This window comes from Ursus maritimus, unplaced genomic scaffold, assembly GCF_017311325.1.
Source record: "Ursus maritimus isolate PB19 unplaced genomic scaffold, ASM1731132v1 scaffold_6, whole genome shotgun sequence".
Classification (NCBI taxonomy): Eukaryota; Metazoa; Chordata; class Mammalia; order Carnivora; family Ursidae; genus Ursus; species Ursus maritimus.
The window spans coordinates 76285748-76310011 of record NW_024426774.1 but is presented as its reverse complement, the minus strand read 5'-3'; the positions used below and the strand labels follow the sequence as shown (position 1 = coordinate 76310011).

Here is a 24264-nt window from a genome sequence, read left to right as displayed (position 1 = left end):
AACGAAACACCACCATGACAGATCAAGATAAAGACTTTGACAGACAGGAAAATGTTTTCTACTTTAGTACTTTATAACATTACTCTTTTCCTGCTTTTTTTTTCTATTTATTTTTTGAGGTATAATTGACATAACATTGTATTAGTTTCAGGTGTACAATGTAACAATTCGGTTTTTGTATGTATTGCAAAACAATCGCCGCAATAAATCCAGTTAACATCCATCACTATACAGTTACAATTTTTTTTCTCATGAGAATGTTCAAGATCCACTCTCCTTGCTACCTTCAAATGTGCAGTAGGGTACTATTAACTATAGTCACCATGCTGTACATTATATCTCCATGACTTATTCATTTGATAACTGGAAATGTGTGCATTTTGACCCCCTTCACTCCCTTGGCCCACCCCTCATCCTCCACCTCAGGCAACCACCAATCTGTTCTCTATATACCAGCTCGGGCTTTTTTCGTTATTTGGGTTTTGTTTTTAGATTCCACATACAGGTGAGATCATGTGGTATTTATCATTTTCTGTCTGACTTATCTCACTTAATAAAATGCCCTCAAGTTCCATCCATGCTGTTGCAAATGGCAAGGTTTCATTTTTTGTGACTAAATAATATTCCATTACCCACATACCACATCTTCTCTGTCCATTCATCCATTGATAGACATTTAGGTTGTTTCCATGTCTTGGTTATTGTGATTAATGTTGCAATGAACATGGGGTTGCATAATATCTTTTTGAGTTAGTGTTTCCCTTTTCTTTGGATAAATACCCAAAGTGGAATTGCTGGATTATATGATAATTATAGTTTTAATTCTGGGGAGAACCTCCATACTGTTTTCCAGAGCAGCTGCACCAATTTACATTTCCACCATCAGTGCACAAGGTTCCCTTTCTCCACATCCTCGCCAACACTTTCCATTTCTTGCATTTTTTTTTTATTTTAGCAGTTCTAACAGGTGTGAGGTGATTTTATTGTGTTTTTAATTTGCATTTGCCCAATGATTAGTGAAGTTGAGCATCTTTTATTTATTTGTTGGCCATCTGTATGGCGTCTAAATGTCTGTTCAGATTCTCTGCCCATTTTTTAATTGGGTTGTATTTCTGCTATTGAGTTGTAGGAGATCTTTACAAATTTTGGATATTAACCCCTTATCAGATATATATTTGCAAATATCGTCTCCCATTCAGTAGGTTGCCTTTTCATTTTGTTGACGGTTTTCTTTGGTGTGCAGAAGTTTTTCAGTTTGATATAGTCCTACTTGTCTAATTTTGCTTTTGTTGTCTTTGATTTTGGTGTCAAATTCAAAAAAAAAGTATCACCAAGACCAATGTCAAGGATCTTTTCCTGCTTTTTGACCAAGGGGCCCAGTGTTTTCACTTTGCCCTGAACCCTGCAAATTATGTATTTGGCCCGGCCTCCTGGGTAACCTTAATCAGGTGACCTTACCTTCTCTGTACTTCATTTTCTTCCTTTGTGAAATGGTGACATCTTTGCAGAGGTGTTGTCAGGTTCAGACCATATAATTCAGTAATGGGCTAGCTCACTACTTCTCTACCCCTCTTCCCTCCTGTTTCCCTCTAGATACCCTGCCCTCCTTATTACTTGTGGGATTGCTGGGTAAATGGATAGACTAATGGAAAGAAAGAGAAAAACATAGTTATATAAGAAATACACATAGCTAGAAATTGATAAACATGGATTGGAAATACATATGGCTATATAAGCATACATAAATAGATGTGCAGAAAGACATAAATTCCATAATATTCTATATTTAAGTAATTTTATTATGGCCTTTTTAAAAATTTTTAACTTATGAAACTTCATTTACACTAAGCCTGACACCTAGCCCTCCTCTAAAATCTAATGAATCATCATTAAATACAGACACAGAGAAGTGAAAGAACATTTTCATAGAAATCTTCACTCAGCGTCTGGGGTGTTAAGACATCATAGACTTGGCTGCCCAAGGTTCAGAGTCTAGCCCTGCTAGAACCCCAGAGCAGAAGACTAGGGATTCAGAGCTTTGGTTTTGGGGTCACTTGGGGTCACTACTCAGTGTGAGCATCTGGGATCCTGTGACAGAGGCTGTGTAACAATCCCAGCTGGAGAGAGAAGGTCAGACTCTATCTTTGAAGCCAGCACTTGTCTCCTGGAAAACACTGCTGAAAGCCCTGAATGTACAGTTATTGTGTTCCTGCTTTCTTACCAACAATGGAACTTTGTTGAGTGTGTTTGCATTGTACCCTAACGCACGTATAGAAGTTAAACACAATCATAGAAACAAGAATTCCATTGAAATACTATTTTTTTAATTTAAATTCAATTAGCCAACTTAGAGTACATCATTAGTTTCAGATGTAGGGTTCAATAATTTGTCAGTTACATATAACACCCACTGCTTATTATATCAAGTGCCCTCCTTAATGCCCATCGCCCAATTACCCCATCCCCCCACCCACCTCCCCTCCAACAGCCCTCAGTTTGTTTCCTAGAATTAAGAGTCTCTCATGGTTTTTCCCCTCTCTGATGACTTTCCATTCTATTGTCCCTCCCTTCCTTACAGTCCTCTGCCCTGTTTCTTATATTCCACATATGAGTGAAACCATATGATAATTATCTTTCTCTGATTGACTTATTTCACTCAGCATAATACTATTTTAGAAAAAAAGTACCGTAAGGATTCTAAGATGTCATAGGAGGGAATTGTTAACTAGAATTAAGACACCAAGAGGTAGCAACCTTTGCTTGAAATTCATAAAAGCCATAAATTTCAAAAGAAAGGTCTAGGCTTCTCATTGCCCTTATGGCATTAAGCCCAGGATATGGTAGTTCTACTTTATTCAGATACCAAGAAATGCCAAAATGAGAGACACTGAAGGTACAATGTGAATTCAGAAAAGATTGTCTTTGGAGAGCTAAATCAGATGTGTTGATAGTAGGCCAGTTTTCATCATTCACAATGTTTCCTCTCTAATTTTGATCATGGTGTCATGCTTTTCCTCTCAATGAAGTGTCAATAGTAAAACTGACAGATTCCAGCCTTGTAGGTTGAGGAACTCACTGGGAACCTAGAACAGGGAGAAGAACACGGCAACCACATTCCTGCTTGGGATACTTTCCAGAGAAGCTGAGTGAGCTTGTCTCCTGCGCGGCCTTGCTCTGTGGAAGGTTGTGATGTGAGCTCATTATGATCCCTTGACATCCAAAGCTGATTGGTTTTTGCTTATTTCCATGCAGTGTGACAACGAAGATGACTACAGGGAGGTCAAGAAGGCCCAGGGAGAGAAAGAGAGCTCTTCACGACTGACCGCCTCTGCCAATAATACTTTATCTGCAAACCACTGCAGCATGAACATCAACAGGTACGCATGTTCCATTGAGGGTACAGGTAAGCCTGAAGGATCTCTGGGTCCAAAAGGCACATACCATATTGGAGGAGAGTCAGATCTTTTAATGACTGCTCTGGTCTGGGTCTTTAGACTTGTTTCCCTTGATTTAACCTAAGGCTAGTGATTAGTTAGGCCTGGATGTCTGCTCCTGTCACAACCCCAGGGGCACTGTCAGCACTTCTTTGTAACAAAAGACCGATTACTAGTTACACTCAGTTCTGCGCTCTCAAAGACACGCCTTCCCTCTGAAAACTCAGTAACTGAATTTTCAAACCCTTATTTTAATAGCCACTAAACCTGTAAGAACACTAAGCTTATTACATGGATGAAAAAATATAAACTTTGAGTGGAATCTCTTGGATATAGACTAAAATCGTGACATTAGACAGGATCTGTGTTTCCAAGGTTAAACGGCACCCAGTCACTCCTCCAAAGGGGTTCCGGATGGACCCACATTGCACCAAATCCCCTCTGTGACAAATGGCTTTCTAGCAAGGCAAGGTCCCCAATATTTATTAGAAGTGAGTAGCTTATCATCAGTCATCGAAGCTCTTTCCATTTAGAAATACCATAGCTCAGAAACCACTTTTCCTCTGCTAAGACACTCCTCACTCTCCCTGACTGTGTACGTAGAATTTTTAAGGGGAGATTAATGTTTCAGCACAACACATAAAAATGTAAACTGAAAGGTTAGGAGAAGATGTAGAGCAGTACTAAACCTCCGAGAGGAAATTGGAGAGTGAGGGCACACGAGCACAGGCCCACTGCAGTGTGAGAGTCACCTTGGAAAGGAAGGCAGGGGCTCTTGAAGGTCTGAGCGTGAGGGAGAGTGCGCGTGCAAGCTGGCCTAGTCAGCAGTGCTCTGGGCCTAGTGGGTGTATTCTGGGATACATTCTGGGAAATATGAATAGGAGGAGTATGGCTCCAAAACGTCTTTTAAGTGTGTGATGTAGTTGTAAACGTGCTTCATTGTTAAAGCACTGAAAACCTTTCTAGTAACTGCCGTAATTTCTAAGTAGCAACGAATACGAATATAAACAATATTTCAAGATGTCTGCAACCACTGTGACATGACATGAGAATATCTGTGATTTCCTGCTGATGACACAATCACAGGCACTGTTAACACTACTCCTGCTAAACCACTACTCTGGAAATGTTCCCTTTCTGTGAGAAGTCGTAACTTTTTCCCCATCCAAGTTCATGGACCCCAGGATAAAAGCTCTTACTCCAGAGCGTTTGCCTGGCAGAGCCTCTAGCTCCGATAGCTTTATTTATGTTACGTAATGACCCTTGCATATAAAAGTGCTTCGAGTTCTTTCTAGGAAGGGTGGTCTGTGTACTGTGGGAATGTATTTAAGGGGATCACCTATCCCAAAGGTGAGATCCAAAGAAAGTTTTTTGGGTCAACTTGAGTATGTAAACTTATAATGATGAAAAAGAAATAATCCTAGGTCCATGACAATATTTAATGTAACAATTTGGTTTTCTATTGACGTTTCAAACCACATAATGTGTAAAATAATAGAGATTTAGAAATATGACTTTCTTCACTCACATGTCAAGACACAATTATGCACAGACTGTTCACATCTACAACATCGTGTCTTCATCATCCCTGAGCCACTTTTGATTTGCCCGAGGGAGTTTTCCAGAACACATCTTCTCACTTCTAGGTTATTAACTGCACAGTACTTTTTGAACCAGAAATCTATCACCGAAACTCTATCCCTGCACAGATCTATTTGCATAACACTAAGAACCTTGTTACTTTAACATTAAGAACCTTGGCTTTATTATCTGTTGTAGAGGCCTGTGTTTGTAATTTCTACACTGTGACCACCAGCTAAGGAAATTGCTTTTCGAAGTGACTTTAATGGCTTGTTGGCAGTGATAGCCAACACATGCAATTAAGAAGTAATAATCGCAGGAATGTGACTAAGTCTTTGTTAAATGGATTTACCCTTTTTTAACTAACTCTGTCAAGTGACTTCTATGGGCTTCCCAAATTAGCAATGTTTGAGTTTATTTCAGGTTGATGTGTCTTCTCTCAATTTTTTTTTCAGGGTAAAGTAATGGAGAGAGGCCTGTCAACATAACATACATTGCAAAGATATGAGTGACTCCCTTCTCTGGTGGTTAATTGTGGGGGAGAGTTATATTCAGGAATAGACAATAGTTTTATTCAGTGGTTTGTGGGGTTTTTTTGTTTTAATTGAAGTATAGTTGACATACAATATTTTATTAGTTTCAGGTATACAGCATAGTGATTCAACATTTGTATAAATTGTGAAATGCTCATCACGATAAGTGTGGTCACCATCTGTCACCATACAGAATTATTATTGTATTATTGACTTTTTATCCCCATAACTTATTTATTTTATAACTGGAAGTTTGTACGCCTTAATCCCCTTGCCCCCACCCCCCTCCTGTCCAGCAACCACCAGTTTGTTTTCTGTATTTATGAGTCTGTTTCAATTTTTGTTGTTTGTTCATTTGTTTTTTAGACTGTACATATAAGTGAAATTATACAGCATTTGTCCTCCTCTGGCATAAACAATTAATTTTGGAGGTGAAGTAAGGAACTAGAAATCAGAAAATGAAACTTTTTTTAGAAGGGTTGAGGGGCAGAGGGAGAAGGAGAGAGAGAATCTTAAGCAGACTCCATACCGAGTGTGGAGCCCAGTGCAGGGCTCAATCCCACAACCCTGACGTCATGACCTGAGCTGAAATCAAGAGTTGGATGCTTAACCAACTGAGCCACCGAGGCACCCCCAGAGACTATAATGCTTAATGACAGTTTTCTATTCTGTGTTTATTCTGATCAATGTCTGGTTAGCCCAGAAACCTAAAAACTGAAATTTGGCCTCACACTTTGCAGATTATTCTGTGATTCTGTTATTCTCCATATAACAATTAGTACAAGCTCAGATGTTATCAAAAGTCTTTTTAGAGGTGGAGAACTTATATATCATGTGATTGACTTTCCCATTACTTGCTGCTTAGGCTTGTTAGGAAAATAGTAAGTTGTTATGTATTTTGAGATCCTTGGATGAAAAACTGAGGAAAATGAAAGTCTTAGTCTTAGGCATTTAACACCAGAATTATTATTCATTCCGATAAAATGAGTAAGGAAACAATGAGTAAAATTTACTTATTGTTTGTTATGGTCCTAAGGCCATAAAATTGTTTCCTGGTATAATAATTTCCAATAAACGCCTTTCTACCAGCAGGTTTTTAATGGGAGGTTTGGGTCATATATAAAACATTTACTTTTCCCTGTGCTGACTGTGTGACATTCCATTACTGTGATTTCCTTTTTCAGCTTGGCAATACCAATAAATAAAAATGAAAAAATGCTCCGGTCACCCATCTCACCCCTCTCGGATGCATCTAAACACAAATACTCCAGCGAGGACTTAACTTCTTCCAGCAGATCAAATGGCAGTGGCTTGTTCACTTCTGCCTCCTCCAACAAAAAGCATAAGACTGAGAACCAGCTACAGTCTCATGCCGGAGACCTCACGGTATGTTGATTCTCTTCCTTTCCCTATAAAGATAAGAGTAAAAGCGAGCACACCCCTACACTCCTCTGTCCAGCACAGCCTAAACACGTGCTTGAGGTCCCGCAAGAATCCCTAAAAGCTGCTCTGGGAAGACGCAGTGAACCAGCACGCCCCGTGACCTCTTCCCACAGAGAGCAGCAGAAGAAGAAACCAGAAGAGGCATCGTAAGCCTCTTCTGCTTAGGACTTCTCTTTGTAGGGTTGCATTGCCCCCTCTGAAGAGAAATGGCCCCAAAGGAATACTATCCAGAGACATTGTAAATTGGGAGTTTGGGATCAACCAGCCTTTTCATTTGGAAAGATTCCTTGCCCCAGGGCAGAGTTAAATCTGGGACTGAAACCCTAGCCAAAGCTATGGGATTCCCACTCCATTTTTGGTGACCAGCGTAGTGGCTGCAGTGTGGGACCTGGCCACCATCCCTTTTCCAGCAACCTTCCCAGGGGTGATTCCAGCTGCCTGTATTGCCCTGGGGAAGGGCTGGGGCCTGGGGTCCACAGTCTGTCTAACCTCATATCTTAGTCAAAATGTAACTTTGGCCAGTTGCTTCATCTCTTTGAGCTGGTTTCATTTGCAAAATGGTGGTGAGAAGATTTAAATGAGCCAGTATTATCTGAAGAACCTGTACCTACGGATACCTATGCAACTAACACTACATGTTAGTTCCTCTTAATTGCCACTCCTAACAGCTGGTGGCCTTGGAACATACATCCTCTGGGGCACGTTATTTAATTGCAAACCCTCCTCCCGAGTTTTCTCAGGTTACCACCATGCTATCAATACCAGTGGGGCTTTGTGAGACAGGCAGAGAGATGAGACATGAGAATAGGGTTTTGCAAAGAGGGGGAGGCAATATTTAATGTTCCATCTCATGAATTGAAGAGGTAAAATAGCTGGTAGAAGGTCTGGCAAGAGCCTAAATCTTGTAACATCAGGAAATTAATAACCCGCTGATGCACCCTAATTTGGGACCAATTCTCTTTAATTCTAGGCTCAAAGAATCTGCGAAGACCCTACTAGAAAAACCTGGAATAAAAAACTACCAATTCAAATTAAAACAAACAAAACATTTCTTCACCTCTAGATCCTAATATAAAAACAACTATGATGTCCAGAGAATTGTAAAATAATTACAGACTTTAGTCAGTCATTCTTTCTTTCACCAAACAGCTGTCTGTTGAGCAAGGACTTACTGTGTGCCAGGCACTGTGCCAAGCAATGGAGATCCAATGATGATCTAGCAGGTTCAGTCTGGGCTTGTGTGAAGCTCACAGTCTTTCTGGGGAGAACAATGTAGATGGGAGATCACACACATCGGTAATAACCACCATGAGTGCCAAAAAGGAAACACAGAGGCCCAGGCGCTCTTACAACCAAGACGCTTGACCTACACATAAAATCAGTCCATATTTAAAGAAGCACTTGTATACACTCAACACATTTTAATTATTTCGGAAGAATCCACTTGAATTTCATAACCAAAGACAGTCGCTTTATCATTCATGGGTCTAGCACACAACAGGTGTGCTATAAATATTTGAATCCCCAGGGAATATGATCTTTTAATGTTTTTAATTTTTACAGATCAATAGTGTTTCTTTTAAAAACACATTTTAAATAATTTCTAGTTATTCTCTTTGGCTTTTCCTATTCTTCAGACAGCTAATGAGAATCAGTACTGAACAACTTCTCTTTTGCAAGGGATGGTTAAGTCAGCAGTCCTGAAAGTTTGGTTCCTGGATTGGCATCACCTGGAACTTGCTAGAAATGCAATGTTCTCAGGCCCCACTCCATACCTACAAAATTCAATTCTGGAGGGTGGGGTTCCAGCTGTCTGTGTGTTGATAGGACCCCCCAGATGATTCTGATGCAGAGTTCACTTTGGAGAACCACTCGTCTAGCCAACTGGGAAAAGTAGAAGCTTGAGTCGTAAGCCCTGGCCGTCACCCACAGTAGCTATTTGAACTCGGGCAAGTTTCTTAACTTCAGCCAGCCTCAGTTTCTGGATCTGTGAGAATGGACCACTAAGAACTTCCCTTTTGATACTGTTATAAGAATGACATTTGACAACATGTGTAAAAGCCCTCAGCACGAGAACTGGAATGCATGTATTTCTTTTTCTTTATAAATTTAAACACAAGGGATCATCAGTTCTAACCTAGAACACAGAACAGTGGGTTGCTCTTTCAGCAGGGTTTCTGAAAGACTGGTGTGTTGTTTTTTTGTTTAGAAAGCCACTCACAACAATTCCGAAAACGTTCTCCACAAGTCACGGCCACAGACAGAGCCATGGTCTCCAGGTGCCAACGGCCACAGGGACTGCAAGAGGCAGAAACTTGTCTTCGATGATATGTGAGTGTGGACTCTTTGTTGATGTGGTGAGGGGCAAGGTAAAACAAGACTCCGCGAGTAGGAGGGTTACATGCATGACTTGGTCAGGTATGTGTTGCCTTCTCAAAGAGAACTGGAGCTTGACTTTGAGCGCACCCCTGAGTCCTTGTGGGCTTTCTGAACAGCTACAACAGCCAGAGCTGCTGGGGTTGCATCCAAGATGCCAAGAAGCTAAGGCAGATGGCACTCATGAGCTTTACATTTCTGAGCACCTGCATTTTTTGGCTGTTGGCAGTTGCATGCTACAAGAAAGAGAAGCATTTTTGTTTTTGTAAATTATAACGGGCAAAGAATAATAGCAATTCACTCCTGGCTTGTTTCCTTCTTTTTTTTATTTTATTTTAATGTTTTTTTATTATGTTAGTCACCATACAGTACATCCCTGGTTTCTGATGTAAAGTTCGATGATTCATTAGTTGCGTATCACACCCAGTGCACCATGCAATATGTGCCCTCCTTACTACCCGTCACCAGCCTATCCCATTCCCCCACCCCCCTCCCCTCTGAAGCCCTCAGTTTGTTTCTCAGAGTCCATAGTCTCTCATGCTTCATTCCCCCTTCTGGTTACCCCCCTTTCTTTATCCCTTTCTTCCCCTACTGATCTTCCTAGTTCTTACGTTCCATAGATGAGAGAAACCCTATGATAATTGTCTTTCTCTGCTTGACTTATTTCACTTAGCATTATCTCCTCCAGTGCCGTCCATGTTGCAGCAAATGTTGAGAACTTGTTCTTTCTGATAGCTGAGTAATATTCCATTGTATGTATGGACCACAACTTCTTAATCCAGTCATCTGTTGAAGGGCATCTCGGTTCCTTCCACGATTTAGCTATTGTGGACAATGCTGCTATGAACATTGGGGTACATATGGCCCTTCTGTTCACTACGTCTGTATCTTTGGGGTAAATACCCAGTAGTGCAATGGCTGGGTCATAGGGTAGCTCAATTTTTAACTTTTTAAGGGACCTCCATGCTGTTTTCCGGAGTGGCTGTACCAACTTGCATTCCCACCACCAATGTAGGAGGGATCCCCTTTCTCCACATCCTCTCCAGCAATTGTTGTTTCTTGCCTTGTCAATTTTTACCATTCTAACTGGCGTAAGGTGGTATCTTAGTGTGGTTTTGATTTGAATTTCCCTGATGGCTAATGATTTTGAACATTTTTTCATGTGTCGTTACTGGCTTGTTTCCTTCTAAAACGATGGCTAATGATTTTGAACATTTTTTCATGTGTCTGTTACTGGCTTGTTTCCTTCTAAAATGCTATATTCTTTATAATAGCATAAACAGTTCTTATACGGGAAAAAAATATCCTGTCATCCTTGCCCTAGCCCAAGCGCCTGAAACCCAAGTATTGCTTCCATTCCCAGCATCAATTTAAAAGGAGAAGAAACAGGAGAAGAAGATAAATAAAAGTAACATCCTGGAATGCTCTTGAGATGCGGAAAATGACAAAGGAGAAGTGATAAAATGATCCTGGAAATTATTTAGGCTCTTAGGAAAAAAAAAAAATATGTGTCAAGGACAAGCCTGGAAGACAGAAGATACGGTTTCAAGAGTTTGGCTTGAATCCTGTTTTCAGCGTTAACTGTTTAACACACATCCAGTGCATGTCTGTGTGAGGCGCCCCATTAAATCCTGGGGCGGAACAGAGCGCAGCACTAAGACATCCTGTCCTCTTATTGCTTACAGTCTGGCTGAGGGGACAGACTATAAACCACTACCCCACCCAAAATTGGAAAAGTGAAGGGTGCCAAATGTCTTCGAGGCGCAGCTTCCTTATCAGGAAAAATGATAGTCATGACACCTCTCTCCCGGAGGTTCTCCTAAGACCCAGTTAGATGAGATCTCCTGAGGATGACCGTCTGTGCAGAAGTGATGACTCTTCCAGCCTCATCTTCCACCCAACCTCTTCTCCGGCCCTGACGTCACCCAGAGTGTAGACACGCTCTATTTACTCATCCCATAGACTTCTTGAGAAATGAGAAAACGAAGTTGTAGTCCTCAGTTTATACTTGGACTTCAGTGAGCTAATTAAGGGCACAGAATTGGGGAATTGAAAGCCAAATCCACATTTTTGGTTTGTTCCACTTTCTGAACACATTCCAAGATAATTGGATTTATGAAAGTTTAAGGGTGGCCCAGGAGCACATGTGTTTTTCTCTTCTTCCCATGGTGGCTGCAGCTGCACTCAGCCCCAGCACTCTCTCCTCCTGGCCCTCACCACCTCCCCTTCCCTCGGCTTTTCCACTGACCTAAGCATCGAGCGAGGGAGGTGGTAATTAGTCCCCGGGGTGGATGCATGTAATGGGAGGACAGTCCCTCAGTCAACTACATATATAATTAGGGTTTGATGGTATAACTGTTCACGTGAGCTCAAACCATTTGTAGAAACGGGAGATCAGTATTGTGTCTAATGACAACATCACGGTTTGCATTCAGAAATCATAATCTAATACCGTGATCAAACACAACGTGCATTAGACCCTAAGGTGCTTAAAACATCCAAAATTTCCAGCAGGTGATGTTAAGGGCATGATATTTAAACACACACACAAGGGTCTCACATGTATGAATACAATGATATTAAACATACATATGAAAAATTTACATATAAGGAGTTTTCCAGTATATGGACCAAAAAGCTAAGTCAGAAATAGCAACAACTAAATGGCCGTGCTTCAATCTGCAGTTTCTTGGACTACTTACAAGAGGAAATGTTTCTCAATCTGCCAGGGTTATTGCTAATATAATTTTTTCACTATCTGTGTCAACGAAGAAGCTGTTATCATTCGCTCTTCCCATTAGCAATATGTATAATTTTTCTGGCTGACAGCTACAATAAAACTGTTTCTCTTTTTATGGATATGGATATAACAGAATAAAAAAGCACTCTTACATATCCATCATATGGAGAGATAGATGTCATGTTCCAGTTGATTTGAAATCCACAGCAGTAAAATAAACATGCAACTCCAACAGCCACTCAACCACTGAACTAAGAAAGTCTTGGGAAGATCCTTGAAGCTTGAAAAGCAAAACTAGGCATCGTCTCTTCCTTAAAACAATAAAAATCCGTGTCCCTAAAGAGATGGCTGGGCTAGGAAGTCACCTAAACTTGTACAGAATGTCTCCCAAGTCCAGTTGGTTTGTGCTGAGTGCTTCCTAAGGACCAGATACATTGGGTGGAGTTAAGATACGCAATTAATTAATCTTCAGTCATTAATTCAGGGGGTAGGGAGGCACATGGGTGGTTTCCCCCGGAAGGTGCCTTGGGACCACAAAACTTCCGCCTCTTCCTGCTTTGCTCTGTTCTGCGCCAGTTTCCCCACCAGCAGCCTCCTTGACAGATGAAGACCTGGCTCCTGTCACTTTTCTTGTCTTCTCACTGAAGGTGTCAGCAAGCAGTGAAACAACCAGAGAGGCCACCAATAGAAAGGAAAGAGCTAGAGAAATCGCCCAGGAGTAATTTAGAGTTGATGGAAATCCAGTTACAGTGATCCAAGAAGGAACAGATGCCACACTGTCATTTAATTTTTAAAGCCACATCATGTAGCTTCTAGAAAAAAAGTAAACTCATCCTTTTGTATTATAAATACTGGTTAATGGTTGAATAAACATGCGATTCAGACAACAGCTGAATTCAGTGGGCACTTAATAACAAGTGCTGAATGAACACAGCTGAATTAGAATAACATTCCCAGGAGAGTAATGCCTGCAATTTTTTTCCGCCGTGAATATAAAGAATCTACATGCAGGTGAATTTAAATTCACGGGCTTCTAAGCCCCTTTTCCTATGTTACTTACCAATTAAACAGGCACCTAGTTTGCGTCTTCGGGATGCAGATGGAACTGAAGGAAATAACACTTGTTTTTAAAAATGTGATCCAGGTCAGCTTGTTCTGCGTAATTTGCAGGCTCAGATTGGTGGCAGCGTGTCCGCACCTCCTCCCCGACATTTAGCCATGCTCGACATTCACTACTTGACAGCCACGGTTTTAAGGTGACACTGGTGTGATTGCCAAACTTTTGTTTAAAAAAAAAATCTGTAAGAATTTATGTCAATGAGTGACAGCACTTGATTCAACTCAAAGCCTAGAAACTGATCTTATTAGTGCGAAGCCATGAGCTGCAAATTACTTTGTGTCATAATTAGTGACAGGGGAGTTCTTGGCCCAGGAACATCGAGAGAGAACAACTGTGTCGTGAAGGCCTCAGTACAGAAGTCCTGAGCAGAGCTGAGTGGTGAAATGCTTGGCTGGGAAATCAAGTCTCCTTTCCCAGCAGCCATATTGCTGTGTTGGGAAGCCAGCGAATCCCGAGTGCCAGAACTGCCTGCTGCTCCCAGAAGGATGTACTGTCTCCTGCCTATATTTCACAAGGAAGAGTCAGTCACGATCATCACATTCAGCACAACCACCAAACATTCCATCTGTCCCTGTGGCACCAGTAAAAGGAGCCCAGCTACTTAAACCTCCCGACATTGGGAAAAGACTCCCTCAACCACGAGGCACTGAAGGCCATGGCGTGTGAAATGTGGCTGGCAGAGAAGGAAGGAGGTTTGGCATTTGTGATGTAATTACGCTCAGCAATCTATAGCTGAAAGGATTTAATTTTATAGAGGATGGGAAGACTCTGGTACGTAAAAGGTCAGATCTCCTGTGGCATGATATAGTCAAAGGACACCAGTTGAAACCCTTGAGGAGGTGATAGTACATTGAGGCAAGGTGCTCCCACGTTGCGCTTGCTATGGCCATTGTTCTTCTCCTGAGGGTCCCCCTTTCCCACCTTTCCTGGTAGACCATTAGTACACCTTTTTTTTTTTTAAGATTTTATTTATTCATTTGAGAGACACAGCACAGAACAGAGGGAGAAGCAGACTCCCCTCTGAGCAGAGAGCCTGATGCAGGGCTGGATCCCAGGACCCTGAGAACATGACCTGAGCTGAACACAGATACTTCACGGACTGAGCACCCAGGCACCCCACATTAGTACACCTTTATGCTCTTCATATGGAATTTTCTCCTTTATGAGATCCCGGTCTCTCAGCCAAGTTATTTTGTTCTAACTGAAACAGAGAGAAAAAGAGAAAGGAAAAGACTGGGCTTGGGGTGGTGGGGAGTAGTGAAGGACAATGCCTTCAGACCTCCCTGATTGAAATCTTAGTTCTCTGATCATTTTAAGGGTTTTGTAAAATTATTTTATGTTAAATGTCACACCCAGAGAAGAACAACAATCAAAGTGATGAGTTTCCATTTCAATAGAAAATTGCTTTGGACTGAATGATAAAAACCTGCTCCACTTAGCCTGTGCATCCTGGAAAACATGCTGTTTTCTGTGCATGACCAGGAGAGAAGCAGTCACGGGCAAGAGCCCATGACCTGCACGAGACACGAGTGATCACTTGTGCTTCTGAGAAGCCAGGCTCTGGAGACCCGGGGGCCCCAGCCAGCATCAGGCTAATGGAAACAAAACCTGCATTTGAATCCTTGCTGCTTAAATGCAGTCTGCCTGTTTCCTTCAAGAAACACTCATAAAGCCAACCCCAGCCTGCCAGAGACCCTGACTCTGAAGTGCCCTCCTCAGGCGTGTTCACTTTAGTGGATTAAAAAGAATTACAGGTTCCTCCGCTATCTGAAGGTAGAGCATCCCTATGAAACCATTTGCAAGCCAAGATTGTGTAAAGCTCTTTCCAAGAGCTCGCCTTGCACTACACTTCACTTTGAAGAAAGACCTACATTAGTACAGTAAGGCCTTTTTTTGGAAGCATGAAAATCCTCTCCAGATTAGCAAAAACCATTCTAGGTCTTCCGTAAAAGTGAAGTGGCATACCACAAACTTTCAGAAAGCAGGGGGGTGTCTGTACCTAACTTCTTACATGTCCTTCTTTGTGAAGAAAGTACTTAAAAGCTGAGGGACACAGTAACACCCATGGGGCTTATCAGATGACAAGCTGACAGGATATCAGATGATGATTCATTTGGTATGCAGTTGCCTATCTGTCTGATTTGGACTTCAACTTCCCTAAGAAAATTATCCAGATTTCTGCTGTGCCAAGGAACCTGTTTGTTCAAACACATTGAGCTCCCATCCCTGCCAGTTTTCACAAAACAGGCGGCTCTGCTTGTGGGGGGAGGGTGGGGGGTGCATTTCACAGAGGTAGGAATTACAGAAAGAAGGCTGCCAGCCTCTCCGTGGGAGACCATTCAACTCGGTATCTGCCACAGAGCAGAACAAAAAGCAAGGTTGCTTTACTACTACTCCTGTGCCAGAAGAAATATCGGGGTAGCTCAAACCCTGCTGCTGCTCAGAACTAAGGCTGTGTGTTTATAGGTGGGGTAGTGGGAGGGTGAGGAGAAGAAAGAAAACATTCTATTTGGATCAAGTGTTCAGTTTTTTTGTTGCAGAGAGCTCTTACAACAAAGATATACATGGCTAAGCCTTGCCTTTTAAAAAGATCACTCGCAAGCCCCATTTCTGAAGAGCCCAAGATACACAGTTAGTTACATGTATGATGTTTAATTGAACTTCTATTAGGTTTACTGATGTATCATCATAAAATACCATCACTGTGAAAAAAACTATATGAGGAATGTTATTATCTAAATGAAAAACGAAAACTCTAGGCTTTTCATGTTAAAAAAAAGCCTAGAAGAATAAATCACAAATCTGTCTGAACACTGAAATAATTAGATTTTATTGGAGTACCTTGGCCAAATGATAGTCTGTAACTGCCACAGCGGTGATGACAGTTCTCCTTTCCTCCTGGCTTGTACATTGCCGTCAGAGTGATGCCTTCACGATAGCACGCATCCCCTGCATTGCTGGACAGTCCTCGGTGGCGTCCCATTGGCCCCACTGCGTCGATAATGTTCTGCTCTAGGAGCGTGGTGCTGGAAATCACCTGAAAGGAGAAAATGAGCCAACCATCAGGCAATCTTCAGTGACTCAGTGTAGGGAGCCTTCCATTACATGCGAAGATGAGCATTCACACTAATGTGTTTGTAAGTGGCCTCCGGACGGTACATTTTTTCCAGCATCTCGGGTTAGCGTCAGCTGCTATGATACAGTCAGAAAATTAGATGCGCTACTTATCCACGTACACTATTGTGAGAGCTTGTGACTCAGCCTCCATCTCAGGTTTAAAAAATACATCCATAGACTGCAGATGAAAACAGTGTTGATTAGGGAACATATATGAAGAATTAGGAGACACCACCATCCCTAAGGCTAACTTAGAAGGCTAGTTAAAACTAAGATGCCATAGCTTATTGCCAGGAGAATCCTTTCATGAAAACGAAATGCATTTGAAATCATGACCTATTAGTGACAAGGTCTACAAAACCGGGCAAGAAAAAAATTGACCAAACTCACATACTAGAGTGTGGAGCAGATAATGATGTGGAGAATTTCAAGTTGCCATGGAGACGTTCTCTGGCTTATTGGCTGTGATGCTGCACCCCATCAGAAGCCACCACTCTCTTCTAAGATCAAAATGAATTCAGTGCTATTCAGGGGGGATTCATGGACCTTCTACCATGTGCCCAAAACTCTAGGGTGGGGAAGATCAAAGATGTCCACAGCATATTCCCTGCTGAAAATGTACCAGCTACAGAGCTGCCCATGTGCAAGGACTGTAGCCATACAGCTCAGAAGGTAATTAAATGCCTAAAAGTGTAGTGGAAACAAGAAGGGACAGCCAGGAAGGACAGAGATGAGCATGGATCAAATTACCAAGAAAACCTCACAGCCTAAGAATTTGAGGGAGAGGTAACTCCTAGAAGGCACTCAGCAAATATGCACGCAGTGAGCAGTGTTCCAGGTGAGAGGGAAAGGAGGAGCAGAGAGGTTCTGAGACAGAGATGGCATGTGAACAGCACAGCAAGGAAGCCACCTGTAGCTTTGGTTGAGGGCCGTGGTGAGTAACTGGTACAGTTAAGGTTAGGCAAGATCACTGGGAGCCCGAACTGAGATTTGATCCCGCGGGATCTGGAGATTGATCTTAGGTCTGTGAGTAGGATGGTGATGTAACGAAAGCCCTGTTTTACAAACACTGGTCAAGGGTTAAAGCCCAGGATAGGTTGGAAGGGAGTGAAACTAGAGGCCAAGAGAGGTGATGAAAGCCTAGGCCTGGGTAGTGGATGTGGTCACTAAGGAAGGGAAGGATGTTTACAAGGAGGATGCACTCACAGCATCTGATAAGAGGGAAGAGGAATGGATGAAGATACTGGAACTCCTCTCCTGAGCAGATAGGCTCTGGGAACTCATCTGAAGCTCAGGAGTCAGGTTTGGGTCCGGGCTAGAGGTAGGGTCTGGTCTTCTATGCTGGGGCATTTAGCAAAAAGGCAACAAAAAATAATGGACAGGATTGTTAGGACAGTGCAGCTATTCTCTATGATACTATAAGTAGATAAATGTCGTTATACATTTGTTAAACCCCACAGAAAGTACACCATCAAGAGTGAACCCTAATGTAACTATGGACTTTGGGTGATAATGACGTGCCAGTGTAGGTCATCAGTTGTAACAAATGTACCTCTCTGGTGAGGGATGTTAAGGTAGGTAAGGGAGGCTGGTGGGAGAGGGGCAGAAGGTATATGACAACTCTCTATACTTTCCATTTAATTTTGCTGTAAACCTAAAACTGCTCTGAAACATAAGATCCATTAAAAAACAAAGACAGTAACAACAAAAATGGAAACTGGCAGAATTGGAATCCAAGACCAGTATTCAGTATGTATTCAAAGGTCAATGTGTGGACCGGAAGGGAAAAACCACAGTAAGGCAACTAAAATGCATTCGAATGGAAGAAGTGTGAACATCTAGGAAATGAACGAGAGAAAGCAGAGCCAGTAGGAGCAGGGCCTTCCTATAAAGGACCCCGCAGGCCCCACCTCCACAGAGACCCACTGAGATGAAGGAAAGGTTTCAGGCCTGAGTGGCAAGAAGAATGATAGAGGGATGAGCCAAGGACAGGGAGTTTCATTTTATACATTAAGGAAATTCTGCAACTATGTTCCTTATTTCTTTGTTGGAAAAGTTAAATATTCTCAGCACATTACCACGGTAATACAGTATTTTACGGGGACGTAAAAGACAGAAAACCAAGGTCCTTTTCTTGCCTCTGTGATTTGTACTCGAAACTAATTATTTATTATGATTGTGGTTTGTTTATTTGTTTGATTGATTAAAACCATTAAGATGAGGATAAACGTTTGAGATTGCGATGTCATTGTCATGGTATACATGGTATTTCAAACACTTTGACCTCTTTGGATACAAGGATGCTCTGACCACCTAATATTGCAGTAAGGGAAAAGACCCATTAGAATCTGAAGGAAGAGAGTTCAGAATAAGCATATAACAATAGGTAAGTCAGTCCATAATTAATATCACTATTTATATCTTACCTCTCATTTGGGAAGTCCTGGCTTATATTGGATATTCATGAATAGGTCAAGTTTATTGATTATATAAAGACCCATAATATAAAAAAGTTTATGCTGATGGTACCCAGAGTATGCAGATTTTTAAAAATCTATCAGACTAAGCATTTAAAGGTACTGTCTGATGAGTAGTTTAGCATAACTTGGGATCATTACACACACTCGGATCAGTCTCTGTATAAATTACCTTCATCTCCCAGCAGAGTTAGTGCTGGCCAGGGTTATTGCTTTAATAATGCACATGTCTGCTCTTAATGTTTACCAGCTAGCTAATCAGAACTCTGGAGAATACATGCCACGTTTGCATTGTTACAAGGTAGACATCACTTTACAATTAACTTCATTACAACTGGAATATAATGATACAGTTTTACCTCTTTTCATGTTTCACTGTGAAGCCCTAAAATAATTATATATAGATACAAACAACTGTAGGTACCATTTATGCATATAAGTGACATGTACTTTCATAAGAATACATAAACATGCTCACCCATACATATCCATACAGTTATTATAGGTGTGTCTATAATCTTTACATAAAAAGGGATTGTTGTATACAAATACTGTGTAACATAAGATTTTTTACTTATTTTCTTAACCATGCAATAAGAAATCTGATTCACAAATTAGACACTGGGGAACCATGTTAAAATCACTATAAATGTAGACTATCTGCATATATTGAGTGTGTTTTGAATAGCTAATTTAAGAGAAAAAGAATTGTGATATTTCACATATACACAGTAATTTGGGAATGCAAAAATGCTTGATTCCATATTAAGGAGACTTTGAAAATTGTGATTCAAGCTTGAGTAAAAGGGAAGAATATTTTCAAAAGATCTTGTGCTTACACAATAATGACATTTAGTATTCTCTCCTGTAGGCCACGCAGTGCAGATTATTTTATGCAAGAAGCTAAACGGATGAAGCATAAAGCAGATGCAATGGTAAGACCCTTTTCTTTCCAGATACGTTCTTCCAAATTATGTTTGTGCTGCAGCTTCATCACTGGGGCAATATAGCTGGGGTAATTATAAAATCTATTACAAGGATGGCTGGGTCTGTTAAATGGAGAAATGTTTATATAATCAAGTGCTCATAGCCCAATAAATTATGACTTCAACCAATAATGTCTGACTGGGAGAAAGTCCTGGATAAATGAATATTTCAATTTAGTTCTAAGGTTTGAATAGTAACTAGAGGCAATGGAGTCAGTGGGTGGTAATATTTTGTTCCTTAAAAAAAAAAAAATCTAGGTTTGCATTTTTCTTTCTTGTTAGCCTGGCCAACCCTTGGCTTGGTCCCAGGATCAAATCCCTTTTCAAAAAGACTCCTGTTCTGCCTATGTATCTGCTAAAATTAGTACTTCCTCTGAAACTGTACAACACAGAAACTGTTATGCTGCACATAAGACCCCAAAGTCACCATGATTTGATGTTTTCAAAAAAAGATAACTTTTCTTTCTTGGATAATCTCCTGTTTTGGAAAGCTTGACTCTTCCAGGCAAGAAATAGAAAACTTCTGGTTTTTTCTGAGAGATCACATGGTTATTCCATCTTAAGGTCTCATCCGAAGAGACTCCTTCCTACCTTCCAGTTCTGTTCCCCTCCAGCATTCCTAACTGGCATAAGGGTGCCAGAGAGGAATAAGGCATCTCCATTGCCCTTCGGGGTGTTATTCCAGGGCTGAAGATGCTGAAACCCGAAGCATGCTCCTCTCCCAGTGCTAGTGATGTTGCCCATCAAACATTTATTTGTATGGAGCTCTCCGCCTAGGTACACGGGCGTGCAGGGGAAATAAGCAGAGTTATCAGAAAAGAGACAAGGGAAATGGAAGGTCCAGTTCTTATCCTCACAACCCCACAGTCTGATGGAGTGTTCTGGTCACCTGAAGAAGCTGATGCGTGGTCACTATTGGAGAAGAGCACTGAAGTTTAAAGCAGAATGAAATTTTCTGCCTGAATCATCCAAGGTTTACCGAGATTGTCCCTTCGGTGTCATGTTACCGAACCTGACCTTTCCTATCAACACGCTGCTCCAGCCAGGCTGGTGCCCTCCCAGCCCCTCACTCATGCCAGCCAGTGGGCCCCTGCAGCCGCAGAGCCTTACACACACTCACAGCTACTCACACCATCGGCTTCCTCCCCAAACCCAGCCAAATCATACCATTCCTTCCTACTCTCATTTTCAAGTCTCCCCCCTGAGGCCTCCCCAGCCTCTCTGAACCCCCTGACTTGCTCCCTTCCTACCATCTCTTTGGTTTTTTTTTTTTAATTTTTTATTATGTTATGTTAGTCACCATACAGTACATCATTAGTTTTTGATATAGTGTTCCATGCCTACCATCTCTTTGCATTGGACTCTTGCCTTTGCATTTTGTCAGTTAATCACAGACTGCCTTGCACTTTGAACTATATTGTGAGGGCACGTTTTCTCTCTTCAGATATATTCTAGGTTCCTGGAAGGAGCTGTTGTGTATCAAGTGCGTGCTGCACAGAACTGGGTGCTGTAGAAAATACTTGTTGAAAGAAATTACCTCCTTAGTCGGAAAAGTGCTGCCAAGAAATATTTCTCTATGGCCTTTTAGGGTTATAAGCTGTTTAAAAACTTGATTTGGCAAGGAGGGAGAGTTTTACTCTATATTGGTGTTTTCTGCAGTATCCATTATGAATGAGAATTGTTTTTAGAGGCAAGACCTAGATTAGTAGAGTATTTGCATAATTCTGTTTTGGTTGATGAATGAATATGTGACAACTGGGAAGATTATACAATCCGAATTTAGAATATGTAATTACCGCAGAGAGTAACAATACATGGAAACAGGAACCTGATGTGTAAATTCAGATTTATGAGAATCAAAGAATATGACACTGATTCTCGGATATCCTCACTGACGTGGGGGGAAATTAACATAAATTTAAACAACTTGAGATAATCCCTCCAAAATCATTTTTTATTTAGCATAGCATGGAGGGATGAGGAGAGAAGTTGCCCAGCAATTAGGGGTTAGAAAGAGAGAAAGAGAAATTAGAGCAACCGTGTAGTTCTGACCAATTCTGGTTGACATCTGTTGTATGGATTTGGGATTTTTCTGTCCGTAACCATTCACTCAGTTACCCTAAACCAGTAGCAATTTGTGAAAATAACTAGAGAAGGAAGCATCCTATTGCTTTGTTCTCTCAGCTCCATTCACAGGACTTTGAAACTCAAAGTTGGGTTTCTCAAATAAAGCGTATAGACTATGTGACAATGCCATTTAAAAAAACTATACTCAAGGAAGACACTGTATTAACTCTGTTGATCAGGTGGAAAAGTTTGGAAAGGCTTTGAACTACGCTGAAGCAGCTTTGTCATTTATTGAGTGTGGAAACGCAATGGAACAAGGCCCAATGGAGTCTAAATCTCCTTATACAATGTATTCGGAAACAGTAGAGCTCATCAGGTAAGCACCACATCTTGCTGGGGAAGTGGAGAGGGTGAGGAATGTGTGTCAGTACTCTGAATACAGAGAAAAGAATGCCAGCCTGCACTATCAGCTACCAAGAACTGGTGTTCATCCTCACGAAGAGGAACGCAAGGCGCTTTCACACACCCTGCCTCCTTTGCTGTCTTTGTGAGCGAGCAGGAGAGCTCCTCTAACCCCTGATTGCTGCAGGAAGGAGGCTGAGTCCCAGTGAGATGTGACATGCCTCCCTCACCCAGCTGGCACGTGGCAGATTTTGAACTAATTTCACCTTTATGCTGCTTTCTTAAAAATCTGATTTAGGTTAGTATGATAAAAATCCTAACTCCATCAGTAAATGATTCAGGAGTATTTGATGAGAGGAAAGAAGATTCAGGGGGGATTCTAGGAAAGGAAATCCCTCCTATGATATGCTGTCTCAGCTGGTGCTGATGTTGTTTTGGTCTTAGACCTGATGGAAACACTATCCCCCACCTGGGCTGGGACATGTAATGTGAACAGAAGCAGGGTTTCTAACAGAGGCACGTCAAGGGATTGGAAGGGAGACTCTTGTCTTCCATCATGGAGACCCAGAAAGACACATCCTTAATGTCTTTTTAATGAACCCTGAAGGGAATCTCATCCATGAACCCTACTGAGAACCTTGTCATATAGTTTATGTCTCAACTGCTTGGGATAATATTTAATACTCATATGTGAAATTATTCTTCCCCAAAACTAACTTTAAGAGACTTTTCTAATTCTGGAATTCTTTGCAACCTAATATTAGATATTTTTTAGTACCCCCATCATTCCAGATGAAAGATTTCTATTCATCTTAGGTTATAACCTTTTTGATCCGCATTGGCCCCAAAATACAACTTGATATTTTATACCACCCCTCCTTCAGTAAGTAGTTTCTAGCCTTTGAAACTGTCATCCCAGCATCAGAGAATACATCATCTTCAAAAAGCACCTCTTAAGAATGTTTTGAGAGTCAACACTGTTCAGTCATTTTTCTTATTAATATATTTCTACTACATCAATGTATTGGTAATTTCCTCATTCTATTTTCTTACATGGTATGCTATTTTTGTCAGTGAAGAAAATAAATCACCACAGTAAAATACTTAAAATGACTCTAAGAGATCCTAGATTCTCCCATTCCTTCCTCAGAGCAAAGTACAGACTCAGATACCCACAGGCAGGTAAGAAAATGGTGACACTGGATGGACACAAAGAAGTAAGGTGTCCTAGAATGCAAGTGCCTCCAACACAGGGAATTTGGTGGGGAGGGGTTCTGATTTGTTTATTGATGTATCCCTAATCCCTAGAACAGTTCCTAGAACATAGTATGTGCTCAATAAATAGTTGAATGAACAAATAAGCAAGTCGGAGGGCCTGTGGTGAACTGGAGTGTGCATGGCCCCTTTTAAGGCCTTCAAATTTTTAAAAAACAAATAAACAAATCCAAACAGCAATAACATCCTGATGCCAGTCAAATACACTGGAGGTGCTGATGTGCTGCACTTGTTCACTGATGCAAGTATCGTTGCATGATGGAGAACACAATCTATTTTCTAGATAATTCAGACTGAACAGAACCCTTAAACTACTCAGAAAACTAAGACAGGGGTGCCTGGGTGGCTCAGCCATTAAGCGTCTGCCTTCGGCTCAGGTCATGATCTCAGGGTCCTGGGATCGAGCCCCACATTGGGCTCCCTGCTCAGTGGGAAGCCTGCTTCTCCCTCTCACACTCCCCTTGCTTGTGTTCCCTCTCTTGCTGTCTCTCTGTCAAATAAATGAATAAAATCTTAAGAAAGAAAGAAAGAAAGAAAGAAAGAAAAGAAAACTAAGGCAAAAGAAATTTTTCTTATCTGAGTCAGAAAATAGCATTAATTCACCACTTAAATCTGCATGTTGCCTCCCAGGCTTAAGACTCTCCTTCCCCACTGAAAGACACTGGGGCTGGGAGCGCTGGCAAGGGGGATCTCACCACAGTTGTCCAGCTCAG

At 41.4% G+C, this 24264-nt stretch overlaps 1 protein-coding gene across 5 annotated transcripts in view; it reads left to right on the top strand.

Annotated features, from left to right (window-relative positions):
- The window catches only part of AFF3 (AF4/FMR2 family member 3), a 551602-nt gene that overhangs the window by 512630 nt on the left and 14708 nt on the right, over positions 1-24264 (top strand). For all 5 annotated transcript variants that reach the window (XM_040623579.1, XM_040623576.1, XM_040623578.1 and 2 more), the window contains 5 exons: positions 3253-3377; positions 6733-6934; positions 9201-9322; positions 19693-19756; positions 22114-22250. In XM_040623579.1, the coding sequence (XP_040479513.1) occupies positions 3253-3377; positions 6733-6934; positions 9201-9322; positions 19693-19756; positions 22114-22250 (650 nt within the window). The remainder of the gene's footprint in view (positions 1-3252; positions 3378-6732; positions 6935-9200; positions 9323-19692; positions 19757-22113; positions 22251-24264) is intronic.